This window comes from Trachypithecus francoisi, unplaced genomic scaffold (assembly GCF_009764315.1).
Source record: "Trachypithecus francoisi isolate TF-2019V2 unplaced genomic scaffold, Tfra_2.0 Lachesis_group3, whole genome shotgun sequence".
Lineage (NCBI taxonomy): Eukaryota > Metazoa > Chordata > Mammalia > Primates > Cercopithecidae > Trachypithecus > Trachypithecus francoisi.
The window spans coordinates 32,394,878-32,409,752 of NW_022681468.1; the positions used below are offsets into that span (position 1 = coordinate 32,394,878).

A 14,875-nucleotide genomic window follows, 5' to 3' on the forward strand; every position below is an offset into this window, starting at 1 on the left:
GGGCTGGTTTAAAATGGAGAATCTCTGCCCCACCCCAGATCTACTGAATTGAAATCTGCACTTTAACAAGATCGCATTGAATGTTTGCACATTCAAATTTTAAAAGGACTGTTCAAAGTCACATGTACTGTTTTCTTCCAGTCTCTAACTTCAGGAGTCTTCCCAGAAGGTTCACGAGCCGTAGCATCCCAGAATCTGAATCCTTCCTTAGTGACGGTGGCTCTTCACCCTTCTAAGTGCAGAGGAGGAAGCCCAGCTCATTCTGGGTGCACTTCCAGCTGAGGAAATAAGGAGGAGGAATTCCTGAAGCCCCGAACAAGTGCCTGGGATGGATCCAAACTCCATCTTGCTTTCTCCTCAGCCCCAGATCTGCTCCCACCTGGCAGAAGCCTGTTTGGAAGGTGAGAGAAGCTCATCTCCTCCAGAGCTGGGTAGAGACTCCCAGTTTCCCTGGAGCCAGGTCCCCAGCTGCAGCCCTTCAGAACCCGAATGGTTTGGTGATGAGCACATCCAGGCGAAGAGGGCCAGAGTGGAAACCATCGTCCGAGGCATGTCTCTCTCCCCGAATCCTCTGGTACTAGGCAGTGCACAAGCTGGGGACAGCCCACGCTGCCCAGAAAAGGCCCGAGAGAGGAAGAGGAAGCAGAGCCTTCCCACACAGCAAGGCCTCCTGGTGCCACCCCCTGCCTGGGACCAGGGCAACAGGAAGGGGGGCCCTCGTGTAAGAGAACAACTTCACCTGCTGAAGCAACAGCTAAGACATCTGCAAGAGCACATCCTACAGGCTGCCAAGCCCAGGGACACAGCTCAGGGGCCAGGAGGCTGTGGCACCGGGAAAGGCCCTCTGAGTGCAAAGCAGGGGAATGGCTGTGGGCCTCGCCCCTGGGCTGCAGATGGTGACCACCAGCAGGGTTCCAGCAAGGACCTCTCCGGGGCAGAAAAACACCAAGAGTCTGAGGAGCCCAGGTTCCTTCTTTCTGGAGCACCAGATTCACTGGAGATTCTGAGGAAAGAGCTGACCAGGGCAGTGTCCCGGGCTGTGGATTCAGTATTACAAAAGGTACTGTTGGATCCACCAGGCCGCCTGACTCATCTGGGCAGAAGTTTCCAGGGGCAGGTGCCAGAGGGTAGAAGCGAGCCCTCACCTCCTGTGGGAGAGGCCTGTGAAGATCCACTTGCTTTGGCTGCCTTGCCCAGGAGGGTCCAGCTACAAGCTGGGGTCCCAGTAAGAAACTTGTCACTGGCCAAGCCTCTAGATTCTCCTAGGTACCCTATCCCTCCAAGAATGATCCCCAAACGCTGTCAGGATCTCCCAGCAAACTGTCCCTTGACTGCACCTTCCCACATCCAGGAAAATCAGATTCTTAGCGAGCTACTGGGTTATGGATGCAACAAAGGCCATTGGAGTAGCAGTCCTCCCCAGGACTCATCTTCCCAGAGGCACCCCTCCTCAGAGCCCGCCCTACGACCTTGGAGAGCTACTAAACCACAACCACTAGTCCTGAACCAGCAGCAGTGTCCCCTGCCTTTCACCTCTGCCCATCTGGAAAGTCTGTGCCTTCTTCCCTCAGTGAAGATGGAACAGGGAGGCCTGCATGCTGTCACTGAGGCACTGCCTTTCTCTTCGGTCCACATATCCTTTAATAGCAATTGAAGTTCTCATTGTTGGCTAGGTGCAGTGGCTCACGCTTATAATCCCAGTGCTTTGGGAGGCCAAGGTGGGAGGATTACTTGAGGACAGGTATTCAAGACTAGCCTGGACAACATAGCTAGATCCCATCTCTAAACGTAAAAAATTATCTGCACATGATGGTGCACGCCTGTAGTCCTAGCTACTCAGGAGGCCGAGGCAGGAGGATTGCTTGAGCCTGGGAGTTTGAGGTTACAGTGAGCTATGATTGCACCACTGCACTCTAGCTGGGCAACAGAGAGAAAAAATGTCTCAAAAAATAAATTAAAATATCATTGGCACTGTGCAGAGAAACAAGAAAACTGAAAGTTGAAGAGGAGGTGGCGACAGATCACTCAGGGTCTTCTTAATGTTGCTCTGGGCCTTCAGCTTAAAGTGGCGACCACATTCTGGAATTTAAGGACCTGGGAAGGTTTACTTACCTTCTTCTGTGACCCATCAGGTTCTGCCACTTGACTTATTCCTTTGGGTGTAAAGGGTTTTGTTTTGAGACTCAAATAGGCTTCCGAAATACAATGAATACTCTATGGAAGAAAGAACCTCATAATTTGGTTGTCAGATGCCCATACACTCAGGAGGAGAAGGTCAAAGGAATGACCTCATCTGAGGTATGGCCTCCCCAACCCCGTAACTCTACAAGCAAAAATTCTGTATTGTGTAGATAATTCATGGGGAGCATATGAGGGACCAGAAACTTCTGGGCCAGATGGAAAAGGAGTTTTCCTCGGGGATTAAACCCAGAGAGGCAGCTGGAAATGGCCAGAAGTCTTCAGTTTAAGGAACAACTTCCCAGCTGCAATGGAGTGCCTGGAGACTAGGGGCTGGGCATATGAAGGGAGAGGAGGCTTCCCATGAGGAGGCCTGAGTGGCCCAGGCTGATGGGCAGGGGTCTGGATCTTATTGCATCATCTTTGCAACCCCTAAGCAAACGCTACTCTCTTAATGTATTTCCCAGAGTAACCCTCGGGATATAAATAATTGTTGAGTTAGGAGAAAAAGTACCTTGGGGAAATACTGAGATCGTTTATTTTCTGCAGGAATTCTTTGAGCCTTTAACATGAGTAAGTGGAAGCTCTAAAAGGAGAATGTATACAGCCCCAAACCCATATGGCCCATAGAATAATCCATTTCTAACAAGCATCTTGCAGAACTTGAGTTCTTGAGAATATATTTTCGATGTTGCTTTTTAAGCTAGCTGTGCTCACGTTGCTGCTTCTCGTGGGCAGCTTTGAGGCGAATCTCCAGAGGCTGATGAGTCTGTGGAATTGCATATCCAGGTGGGAACAGTCGTGTCCTTTGCCGGGCAGCTGCTGTGCGGGCAGCGGGATGGGGTGGGACCAGCTCATTATCATGCCAGAACGTGCCTGTGTCCTAAATGCCACGAGCGCCCCCTGCTGGTCAAAGGTGTTGGAAACACCCCAAAGTTAACCTGGAAGTCAGCGAGCAACTGTAAAAGCAACGCTGAGAACACTTCACTTGCCACCACTCTTGGAGGCAGAGATTCCACCATAGACAGATTTTCTTTATAAGAAAGGCTAATTGTCTGGGCCTTTGATAACCACTAGTTGACTCTCCATTAAATACAGACAGCTGCAAAAACACCTCAGGCAGATGGTCCCCCAGAATTTGCTATTTGTTGAGCACCTACATGTGCCTGTTGCTGGCCCCCCAAATTGGGGATTGGGCTCAGAGAGCTTCTGGAGGTTTGGGGCCTATCCTAAGAAATACCTGAGCCAGGACTGGCTGCATGGGTGAAGTACTTGACTATCTTTGGAATGACTTGGGGCCCCCTGGCAGCACCCTGGCCCCTCAACTCTTCCCCCATTCCTGCTGCCTATATTCCAAGACCAGAGATTTATTCCTGTGGACCATGAAAACCACCTGAGAGCAAGCTGCTTTACAGCATAAAAAGAATGTTTACGTTCACATGACATCCTGTGACATAGGTAGGGCAGATGTGAAGATCATGAGGGGAGCACTGACAGAACTTTCTCCATGGCAGGCATTGCTACCAGCATTTCACACATATGTGCCCACCACCACTTAGCTACATTCTGAAACCCATAAAGCCCTATGATTTTTTCCCCCACCTAAGACTGATGCAATCTTTTTTTTGGTAGCAAAACCTGGCCTGCACTGACTGGAAGCTATTTATAGATTTTATCCCACTTAGTAAGTCATACATTTTGCTGCAGAAATGTGAATGTACTGGATTATAGACTGTCTCAGCTGTGGATATTAATGCGTGGTACACACATCCTATTATCTTTATAAGCTAACAAATTCTGAAACCCGAACTCCATTTGGCCCAGCATTTCAGATAAGGGGTTTAGACCTGTATTATCTCACTGTTCTCAAGCATCCACTCTAAGACTGGGTATCCGAGAAGCAGAGACAGAGAAGGGAGCGAACTCGCCCAAAGCCCCACACTAATGAGCAACCAGGATTCAAACCTGGGATCTGATGGCCAAGTACAAGCTTTAACCACTATACTGCACATCTTAGCAATGAGGCTTAGAGTAGTTAAGTGGCTGGCCCAAGGTCACACAGCTAATAGGTGGTAAAAATCAGTGTCTGAAACTGGGTCTTTGGAATCCCAATCCAGGATTCTTTCCACACCATTTGTGGATCTGTAGGAAGGATAAGTAGGGCTGATGGGGTAGCAGGGAGAGGTCTTCTGTGCAGCAACCAGGTGCCTGGGCCACCTATAACTAGTCAGTCTGGTTTCTTTTGGTTAAATAGATTCATCCCATGTGGAAGTCTTAATTGTCTTAAGCTACAGCTCTCAGATCTGAGATCCCAAGTTACTCTGTGTAATGCTTCTCATCCAGCCTAAGGAGTGTCCCTGAAAATGCAAGGTGTATTTGTGTAAGAATCTTTTTTTCATTTCTGTCCTGCTCCAGTGCTCGGCAGTCACATCACAATTCTCCAACTCTTGTTAAAGGGGAAGGAATCTGTCTGTTCCCAGAGTAAGGTATAGTTTGGAATATAATTTCCATATATGTGTATGGATTAAGGTTGACCATTCACTCACTTACTCCTTCACACAACAAATATTTATTGAGCACCTACTATGTTCCTAGAACTGGGCTAGGCACAAAGATGAAAAGATAAGGTCCTCACTCTCAAGGAGCTCACAGTCTAAACAAGGAGACAAACATGCAGTAAAAATTCCAGTAAGGTCATTGCTGACACAGTTTGTACAAAGGGTCTTCATAGCCCAGGGTAAGGAAGGCCTAATTTGCAAGGAAGGGTTTAACAGAGGCGGGAGCTTCTCAGCTGAGACCTGAAAGATGAAGGACAGTTCTGCCAGGCAAATGGAGAGTGGGTGCTGCCCAACCATTTAAGCTTCTTGAGCAAGAACAAAATGTGAGCTGGTACTAAGCCTGCTTAGATGTTTGCTGGTTATAAAGGCAACACTACAAAGGCAATGATAAGAGTGACAGCCAGAATGGGGACCACCTAGCTTATTCTTCTCATTTTACAGCTGGGGAAACTGAGGCAGAGGGGGAAGTAAATCTCCGCTTGGGGCTTTGAAATCGTTTATCTGGGACAGAACTGCCCTCTCTTCCCATCCCACTGGAACACCACACACACACACACAACACACACACACACACACACACACACAAATACACCAAACTGTATTTGACATCATCTATGGTACATAACTTTTCCACATCGAGATGGTTTTCACATCCTGTGACTTAACTGTGCACATATGGCATTCAGCTTATTTGACCAGAGCTTCCAGAGACAGAAAAATGGAGGAAGTACACAATTCCAATCAGAAAAACAAAACGAAATCAAACAGAAACCACAGGAACAAGGAATTCACTAGTTAATTGATAAACTGGCATTTTAAAGTGTTCATTTTCCTTGACACTGAGATAAATCCAAGAAGGTCTAAACCCTGGTCACTTGAAGAAGGCCAAACTAATGTTTTTCTTCGCACGATATCCCAGCTCCAACCTCCTGAAGGCTTATTTTCCTGATGTTCAGGTAAAGTCACTCAACGAAATTGCAGCTTCTGCAGAGCTCCCACGTGACAGTGTGTTTCGCCTGGTGTGAGGCAAGTCCTAAGTCATCGTATGTGCTCTTCAAGCTCCCCTTGGTGTTGTTGATGGAATCGGTGCAATGTCCACTTCTGGGCTGAGACTCTACCCAAATAATCATGAATAACTTTAGGCTAGAAAGGTTGGCTGTCTAAATTCTTAAGCTACTGAGCTGTCGATAATCCCCCCAAACAGAAACACATGGGCAGGAAAAGTAGCGGGAAAGAGAAACACTAGTTAGTGGCCTTTTTGGCTAGTTTTCTGCCTTGGCTGGGGACACTATGAAAAAGAAAAAATAGGCTGGGTGCAGTGGCTCACGCCTGTAATCCCAACACTTTGGGGGGCCGAGGTGAGCAGATGACCTGAGGTCAGGAGTTTGAGACCAGCCTGACCAACATGGTGAAACCCCGTCTCTACTGAAAATACAAAAACTAGCTGGCGTGGTGGTGGGCGCCTGTAATCCCAGCTACTCGGAGGCTGAGGCAGGAGAAGGAGAAGCATTTGAACTCGGGAGGCAGAGGTTGCAGTGAACAGAGATCACGCCACTGCACTCCGGCCTGGGCGACAGAGCGAGCCTCCATCTCAAAAAAACACACAAAAACAAAAAACCATATATATATATATATATATATATATATATATATGGAGAGAGAGAGAGAGAGAGTCAGACACTGTGTGTTCAAGTTGCTGTAGTTCAAAACTGAGTGAAAGTACATACAGATGAAGTGTGACAATAAGGAAAATCAACTAATTGTTAGGACCAGACCTCTCCTTTTCCCATAAAAGGTTTCTGAGGGCCTCCTTTACCTTGGGTGTTGGGTTAGGGGCTGTTAATACTTTCGGCCTACATCATTCAAGCTTTTCTTTCCCTCATATTCAGTTGGTTGGTTGATCCCTGAAGCAACCTCTGATTTTGATTTCAATTCATTCCACAATTCAAAGTTGCTAATAAACTGCTCCCTGACCTATACCTTGCCCTTCCCTTGGCCCTTTATCCAGGCAGAAGGCCCCAGGCCTGCCATGCAATCCACCTGGGTGCAGCAAAATCTGGCACCACACTGGTCTTGACCCCTAAGTCCCACTCAAACACCACATAAAGCTTTTCATGGGTAAAACAACCCTCATGAATCTAGCATATCAAAAAAAAAAAAAAAAAAAAATTTGTTATAACGGGTACTGAAGCCAATTTAGATTTTTCTGAGTATAACTGAATAGGCTTGGAAAACAGCGGTGGCTTCGCTTGTTTTCTTAAAGGAAGCCCCTGTTAATGCTGGTTAAAGCCATGTATATGAACCCCTATACTGAGCTGGAAGCAGACGGTTCTAATTCTGAGCACCTCATGGCAAATGTCTGACTGGATGGACCTCTTGTTTGTACAGTTCAACCGCTGCATTACCTCCCAGATGATCAAGTGGTTCAGCAACTTCCGTGAGTTTTATTACATCCAAATGGAAAAATCTGCCCGGCAAGCAATTTCAGATGGTGTCACAAATCCCAAAATGCTGGTGGTTCTCCGCAATTCAGAACTTTTTCGAGCTCTCAATATGCACTATAACAAGGGAAATGACTTTGAGGTAAGACCATGTACTGGGGTCCCATGAGGTCTGATGAGTGTCTTCCCTACATGATTCGGGTTTTAGGAAAGATCCCCCTTCTGTGTCTCCTTAAGTTACTGACAGCCAGGGCAGCCTGTGCCAATCTCTGTATCATCCACAAAGATCACAGCCTCAACAGCTTCACTCGGGCAACAGGTGGAAGCAGCAAACTGAGTCTACAGCCAGTCTTCATTCTGAAGCTTAGGGAGAGGTCTGCCAGGTGTTACACCATCTTAGACTGAATACCCTGTCGTTATCAAGTTACATCACTTACTGACCTTTTTGCCTTAGTGCCAGGAGGCTCAGGACAGAATCCTGAGCTCAGTTGTGACACCTAGTCTTGGCCTAGGTTTTTTCAACAATTTCTATGCTTTTCATGATTTGGTTCTTATCTGTATTTTCCCTTGAAAGTGTATCTGTGGGCCTTCTATGGAAGGCCCCTCAAGTCACCTCAAATCCTTTCTGGAAATAACAATAAACAACACTCAAGCTCAGTCCCTCAGGAATCCCTATGAAGGCACACTGGTGGCACCTCAGAGGTAAAGCATCAGTGAAGGGTGAGCCTAGGTGTCAGTGGTGCACATTCCTAATGAAGAGACGCGTGTTGCCTCATGCACGGCCGACAGCTCTGTTAGGCTGGCATCCGATTCTGCAGGTGCTGGGTATATCTGGTCACAGATTACAGTTCCCTCTTCTTGCTTTCTCCCTTGACTGTGATCACCAACAGCGGTTTATTGATACCTCCAAGAAATACAAGAACTGTGGTCATCCACTGGTTGACTGGTCAGTCAGAATACGTTTGGAAAGCTAAGGCTACCTGTGGGGAAAATTGTCCATGTCTCCCTTTCTGAGGCTCAAGGGGTCAGGGCCAGTATGGGACAGGCAGCACTGCCGCATCTTTCCACAGAGGGTGGTTATTTGGCCCGCAGTGGCGGCAAGCCCCAAGCCAAGCTGGGTCTGGAGGTTGGCGGTGCAGCGACCTTTCATTCATGGTGCCAGTCTGCATCAGGATTCTAGAACAGCACCCCTGTCAACCGGCTCTGAAAGCAGGAGTGTAAGCTCTTCAGACCCAGCCCTAAAAGGCAGTGGAATGAGGTATGACAGTCAGAAGCTTGGGGGCACTCCTTCCACAGTTAGTACTAGGGAAAAGAATACCAAAGTCTCTTTGAGCCACAGATTTACTTTCAGTAAGATTTTCTGACCTACTTAGTAAAAAGTCACTCATTAGCGGGATCAGCTTCTCCTACAAAGGAAATGTCCTTAATTCACCTTCTCTCAGGACTTTCTCATTGGAGCTGTCATATCAAGGTTTGTGTCTGATGAGGGAGCAGAGGATTCCTAGGGTTGCAGAATCAGGGGCCGGTAGAGCAGGGATGCTCCTAGCCCACTTCCCAAGAAACAGGCAGCATCCGCTAGTGAGGGCTCTGGCACCAGTGCTCCCCAACCTCACGTCTTTTCCTTCTTGTGGGTCTCTTTGGAAATGCAGGTTCCAGATTGCTTCTTGGAAATCGCCAGCTTGACGTTACAGGAATTCTTCAGGGCTGTCTCCGCAGGGAGAGACTCAGATCCTTCCTGGAAGAAACCCATTTATAAAATTATTTCGAAACTGGACAGTGACATCCCAGAGATATTCAAATCTTCCAGCTATCCCCAGTAGCTGTTTTGGGGTTAAGATCTCACAATGTGAGGAGTGACTGGCTAGTGTTTCCTGGGTTTGTCTTAAATGGCAATATAGCTGTAGTCATATAAAAAGGGCACAAGGAAATCTCCCCTACCAAAATAGGTACTATTACCATTTTGATCATTTATTTCCCTTTCCAGAATCATCAGAAATTGAACTTGAATTATAAAATGGACTAACTGTATTGGTAGTATATTGTAAAAGGAACACAAGTTTTCAATCAGAAGACTTGAAGCTCAACTCCATTGTTTCCAGGTGTTGTGACCCTGGGAACTTCCTGGTATCTCTGCATCTGTAAAATGAGGTTGTTAAGTATTAAAGGACAGTATGTCCCATGCAATGTTATTCACACACAAATGTTAGGTTTTTGAATCCCTCTTTCAGATAAGGTTATCTTATTTGGGGTTTTTACAAATTGCTGTTTTTAGTCTCCTACTTATAAAGCGCCATCTATTTGCTAGATACTTTCACATACTTTATCTTTAAGCTTTTCACCCTGAAAAGTAGTTATTATCATCATTTAAAAAATGACCAAACAGGAGCTTTAGAACTGCAAAGTAACTTGCCAAAGCCTATGAGGCCAGGGCATCTGGGTTGATAGGGACAGTCAGGAGCCTGGAGGAACCAAGACTTTCTGATGCCCGACTGCATGCTGGACCCATCTCCTGCAGCTAACTCAGGATCTCAGGCAGGACCCCACCCCTAGTAAGCATCCAGTGCTGACAGGGCACCATCACCTGACAACTCCTGCTCAGCACTTAGGAGCACTTCACCGCCCAAGATTTTTGCTGATCATTTCAGCAAACTCAAGACAAACTTTCTGCAGGACTTGAGTGTTGCTGTTTATTCACATTTGTCTGCTGGAAGAGTTTATCAGCTGGATAATGCAAATAGTCTCCAGTTGACCATTGCAACTGGTGCCCCAACCTCATATATGCAGAAGCTGAACTTCAGACTGTGAAAGGTAGAAAGGGCCTCAGGAGATCATCTGGCCCATGCTGCTTAAATTAGGAAGGAAGAACTGTGGTCCAGACAGGAGGCTTGCACAGGATGTGCACAGCCTTGCAGATGATAAATGGCATAACTGGGACAAATGCAGCATCACACAGAAATGGAAATTCTCCCACTCCGTAACAAAATTACAGTCCATGGCTGACCTTCCACTGATGATGGAATTCATGAAATCAACATTTACCCCACTGCTGGCCCAACACAAATTGTGACCCACTCTTGAGCACACAGGCGAGACACGTATAAAGCTGAGTAACTGCATCTGTCTTCTAAGCTAGTCAGGATCAAGTCTTTGTAAGCACTGCCAAAGGTACGCGGGGTTGGGTGGGGGTAATACATAGCTCGGGCTTTGTAGTCCTGATAAGGGGTGTCTGTGAGTTCATTAGCTTCTTTCCTATCTATATAAAACAAGTTTCATATTTGGCCACTCAACTTCCATGATTTTTCTGTTGGGGCGCTGCTGGAGCAGATGAGATAAAATCCCTAAACTATTACTAGAACTATCAGCATAAAAAGGTATGAAAGATGAATTTTCCTTCACATTTTCTCTTTCAAGCTGAAAGGAAAAACAAAACAGACTTAGCCCAAACCCGTCTTTACAGGCTAAAGGTTATTAAGTGCCCTCCAATACATCCAACTGCACTCAGAAGATCTTTGCCCTATTTTCACAAAAATGAAGGAATCTGCCAAACCTAAGTTTTAAACACAGGCAAGCATGGAGTGCTCTGAGCACGGGCAATCAGTTTTCTGTGTCTGGAGACAGTAGAAGAACCCTCTATCCAGAGTGACATTACATACCTAAGTTAGACACACAGGGGAAACAAGTTCACATGATTGTCCAAATGAGAGCAGCCCTTCTTCTGTCCCAAACCTGAAATTCATTAGTGTGTGTTTAAAGGCTGAGCCAAGTCACCTCCAGGGCAGTGAACCTTGTCTCAGGGACCAATTAGATGAAATGTACAAGCTCAAATTGAAAACATTTGTGTATTGCACTCTTTCCAGGAAGTGTTCTCTAACCACTGAGCTAAACACAGAAGAATGTATAAATACATATGCTCTGCCAACAGAAGAATTCTATTTGATTATAATTTTCTGTTTCTACCAAGTGTGTATCCCTCTCTTGGAAACACATGGAGTGTAAGCTGAGTGGGTTATTATGTTCTTTTAGCAATCACACTTTGCCAAAGATCTGGTCATTTTTTCCATTAAGGTATATGAGGGCGCTATTTTATTTTTTTGAGACAGGGTCTCACTCTGTCATTCAGGCTGGAGCACAGTGCCATGATCACAGTAGCCTCAATCTCCCAGGTTCAAGTGATCCTCCCACCTCTGCCTCTCGAGTAGATAGGACTACAGGCACATGTCACCATGCCCAACTAATTTTTTAAAATTTTTCTGTAGAGATGGGGGGTCTCACTATGTTACCCAGGCTGGTCTTGAACTGCTGGACTCAAGCAATTCTCCCACCTCAGCCTCCCAAAGTGCCAGAATTATAGGCATGAGCCACCATGCCCAGCTTTGGGTGCTACTCTCTCCTAGATTAGACATGTTCAAATACTGCATAATTGTCTAATTTTTCAATGGTGGACTACAGGGTCTGCACTGTGGTTTATGATGATGGCACTACTGAGGAGTCAATGCCCAATTATCAATTAAAAGCAGGCAGTTGATTGGTATCCCATGGAGGAAAATGTTCATTAGGAACCTTTATTTCAAACACGGTTTCATATAGTATACAAATCCCAAACCAGACCCAAACGGTGAGAGGCTGAAGGCATCTCCTGGACATGTAAGGCGTATCTAAACAATTTATTTTCCATCAGAGAACGAGCAAAGCATAAACAGCAAACAGATAGCACAGCACTCTTTAATAAAGCTCTAACACCCAGCCCTCTTACGTAGGTCCACTTTTAAAAGATTGTCTGTTCTCAATGACAAAATACAGAATCCTCAGAAGAAAATAATTTAAAATTCCACTTCCCTAACCTAATTTTACAAGTGTCTTGAAAATATATTTTTGGCTGCACATGGTAGCTCATGCCTATAATCCCAGCAATTTGGAAGGCTGAGGTGGGAGGATTGCTTGAGCCCAGGGGGTTGAGACCAGCCTGGGCAATGTGGTGAGACCCCCGTCTCTACCAAAAAAGAAAATACAAAAATTAGCCAGCATCATGGCATGTGCCTGTAGTCCCAGCTACTTGGGAGGCTAAGGTGAGGATCATTTTAGCCTAGGAGGTTGAGGTTGCAGTGAGCCGGCAATCATGCTACTGCACAGCCCTGGGCAACAGAGTGAGACCTTGCCTAAAAAAAAAAAAAAAAAAAAAAGAAAAAGAAAAAAACAAAAGAAAAGAAAGAAAGAGGCCGGGCGCAGTGGCTCAAGCCTGTAATCCCAGCACTTTGGGAGGCCGAGACGGGCGGATCACGAGGTCAGGATATCGAGACCATCCTGGCTAACACTGTGAAACCCCGTCTCTACTAAAAAATACAAAAAACTAGCCGGGCGAGGTGGCGGGCGCCTGTAGTCCAGCTACTTGGGAGGCTAAGGTGAGGATCATTTTAGCCTAGGAGGTTGAGGTTGCAGTGAGCCGGCAATCATGCTACTGCACAGCCCTGGGCAACAGAGTGAGACCTTGCCTAAAAAAAAAAAAAGAAAAAGAAAAAGAAAAAAACAAAAGAAAAGAAAGAAAGAGGCCGGGCGCAGTGGCTCAAGCCTGTAATCCCAGCACTTTGGGAGGCCGAGACGGGCGGATCACGAGGTCAGGATATCGAGACCATCCTGGCTAACACTGTGAAACCCCGTCTCTACTAAAAAATACAAAAAACTAGCCGGGCGAGGTGGCGGGCGCCTGTAGTCCCAGCTACTCGGGAGGCTGAGGCAGGAGAATGGCGGGAACCCGGGAGGCGGAACTTGCAGTGAGCTGAGATCCGGCCACTGCACTCCAGCCTGGGCGACAGAGTGAGACTCCGTCTCAAAAAAAAAAAAAAAAAAAAAAGGAAAGAAAAAAGATAAAAATTATTTCTTTTAAAAGTCCTAAAGGCCGGATGTGGTGGCTCACGCCTGTAATCCCAGCACTTTGGAAGGCCAAGGCGGGTAGATCACCTGATGTTGGGAGTTCGAGATTAGCCTGACCAATACGGAGAAACACCGTCTCTCCGATTTTGTATTTTTTGTAAAAATACAAAATTAGCCAGGAGTGGTGGTGTGTGCCTGTAATCCCAGCTACTTCGGAGGCTGAGACAGGAGAATCGCTTGAGCCCAGGAGGCAGAGGTTGCAGTGAGCCGAAATTGCGCCATTGCACTCCAGCCTGGGCAACAAGAGTGAAACTCTGTCTCAAAAAAAGAAAAAAGTCCTTACAAAATTAGCCAAAATTTTGGTAACCAGTTTTCTGAAGTCCTATATAGTCTAGATTTTCATAATAATTGATTCTAGTCCTTTTATTTACAGTTTTGATCCTTTGCTCTGTAAAGCAGATCATAGTTTGATAATATATATAATCAAAACAAAACAGAAATTTAAAAAATCCTTTGATGTTTTTACACAAACTGTTAAGTATTGCACAAATTTCACATAAAGCAACATCATCAGACAAGATAATGAAACAGTGACAGGCACGAAAGAGATACTGAATACTTTAGCTAGAACAATATAGCTCTATCAGGCTGAGGATTTTATACATTTGAATTTGAGTTCTGTGTAAGTCTTAACTGCTTCAGGGATTGAAGCTTTGGGGTGGCGGGAAATGAACTTGTGACAATACGGCACATATAATGCGTTTCATGAAAGTATTGTATACAATATTCGTGGTCAGATTTACCACAAATATACACATAGACATCTGTAAGGTATAAGTTCAGATGATCTACTTGAGAGTATTAATAATACATGCTGTACCTCTGAGGTGGATCATGGTATCTACATTTACAAAGAGTTACTAAGCACTCACCTGTGGAAGAAGATGGTTCATGAAAAAGTATTTTTCAGGATTAGACAATTCCTACACAAAGCTTTTTTTTTTTTAAGATGGAGTTTTGCTCTGTCACCCAGGCTGGAGTGCGGTGACGCGATCTCGGCTCAGTGCAGCCTTTACCTTCCGGGTTCAAGCAATTCTTGTGCCTCAGTCTCCCGAGTAGCTGGGATTACAGGTGCACGCCACCATGCCTGGCTAATATTTGTATTTTTAGTAGAGACGGGGTCTTGCCAGGTTGGCAGGCTGGTCTTGAACTCCTGACCTCAGGTGATCTGCCTGCCTTTGCCTCCTAAAGTGCTGAGATTACAGGCGTGAGCCACGGACCTCGCCCTCTTTGCAATGACCTAAGTAGTATATATAACCAATTGCCTAAGAGTTGAATGCTCAGTCCTATTGAAAAAAAAAGCAAAACAGATGCTAGCCTCCAGAGGAAGGGAGTGTTTGATGAACTGCTGAAGGCAGGTGGACAATGAACACAGTAAAGGAACAACCCAAAACGTCACCAGTTTTACATGTCCATCTGCTCACTAGGGGTCTGCTTTTCTTTCACTAAGAGTTTTTCAGGGTGATTTCATTTCTCACCATCTCACCCCTTCATGCTCAGAAATGCTTGTTTTGCCATTTCCAATTCTCCAGTCACACCTCAAACAAATGTCAGTTCCTTTTCCTCCCTTAGGAAAACCTTTCTCTTTCCCCTACTTACTGATTTCTGTGGCTCTGACTTCCACGCTCTCAGTAACTGCTTCCGGACTGGGGCTTCAGCTGTCAGCAAGAATGTTGTTCCTCCCTTTACCTTTTCCCCACTTTATCATCAGGTATCTGACCTGACGCTGCTTCCCCCACCCCATTTGCTTTCCACCTCACCTAATACCTT

General features: G+C 45.9%; 1 protein-coding gene across 1 annotated transcript; it reads left to right on the forward strand.

Moving 5' to 3' along the window:
- The first annotated feature begins 206 nt into the window (after positions 1–206).
- PROX2 (prospero homeobox 2) lies at positions 207–11,298 on the forward strand. The gene is made up of 4 exons (XM_033187422.1): positions 207–1,633; positions 5,585–5,692; positions 7,125–7,319; positions 8,827–11,298. Exons 1-4 carry the CDS (start codon positions 329–331, stop codon positions 8,995–8,997), a joined length of 1,779 nt encoding a protein of 592 aa, XP_033043313.1. The 5' UTR covers positions 207–328; the 3' UTR covers positions 8,998–11,298.
- Positions 11,299–14,875: the final 3,577 nt, after the last annotated feature.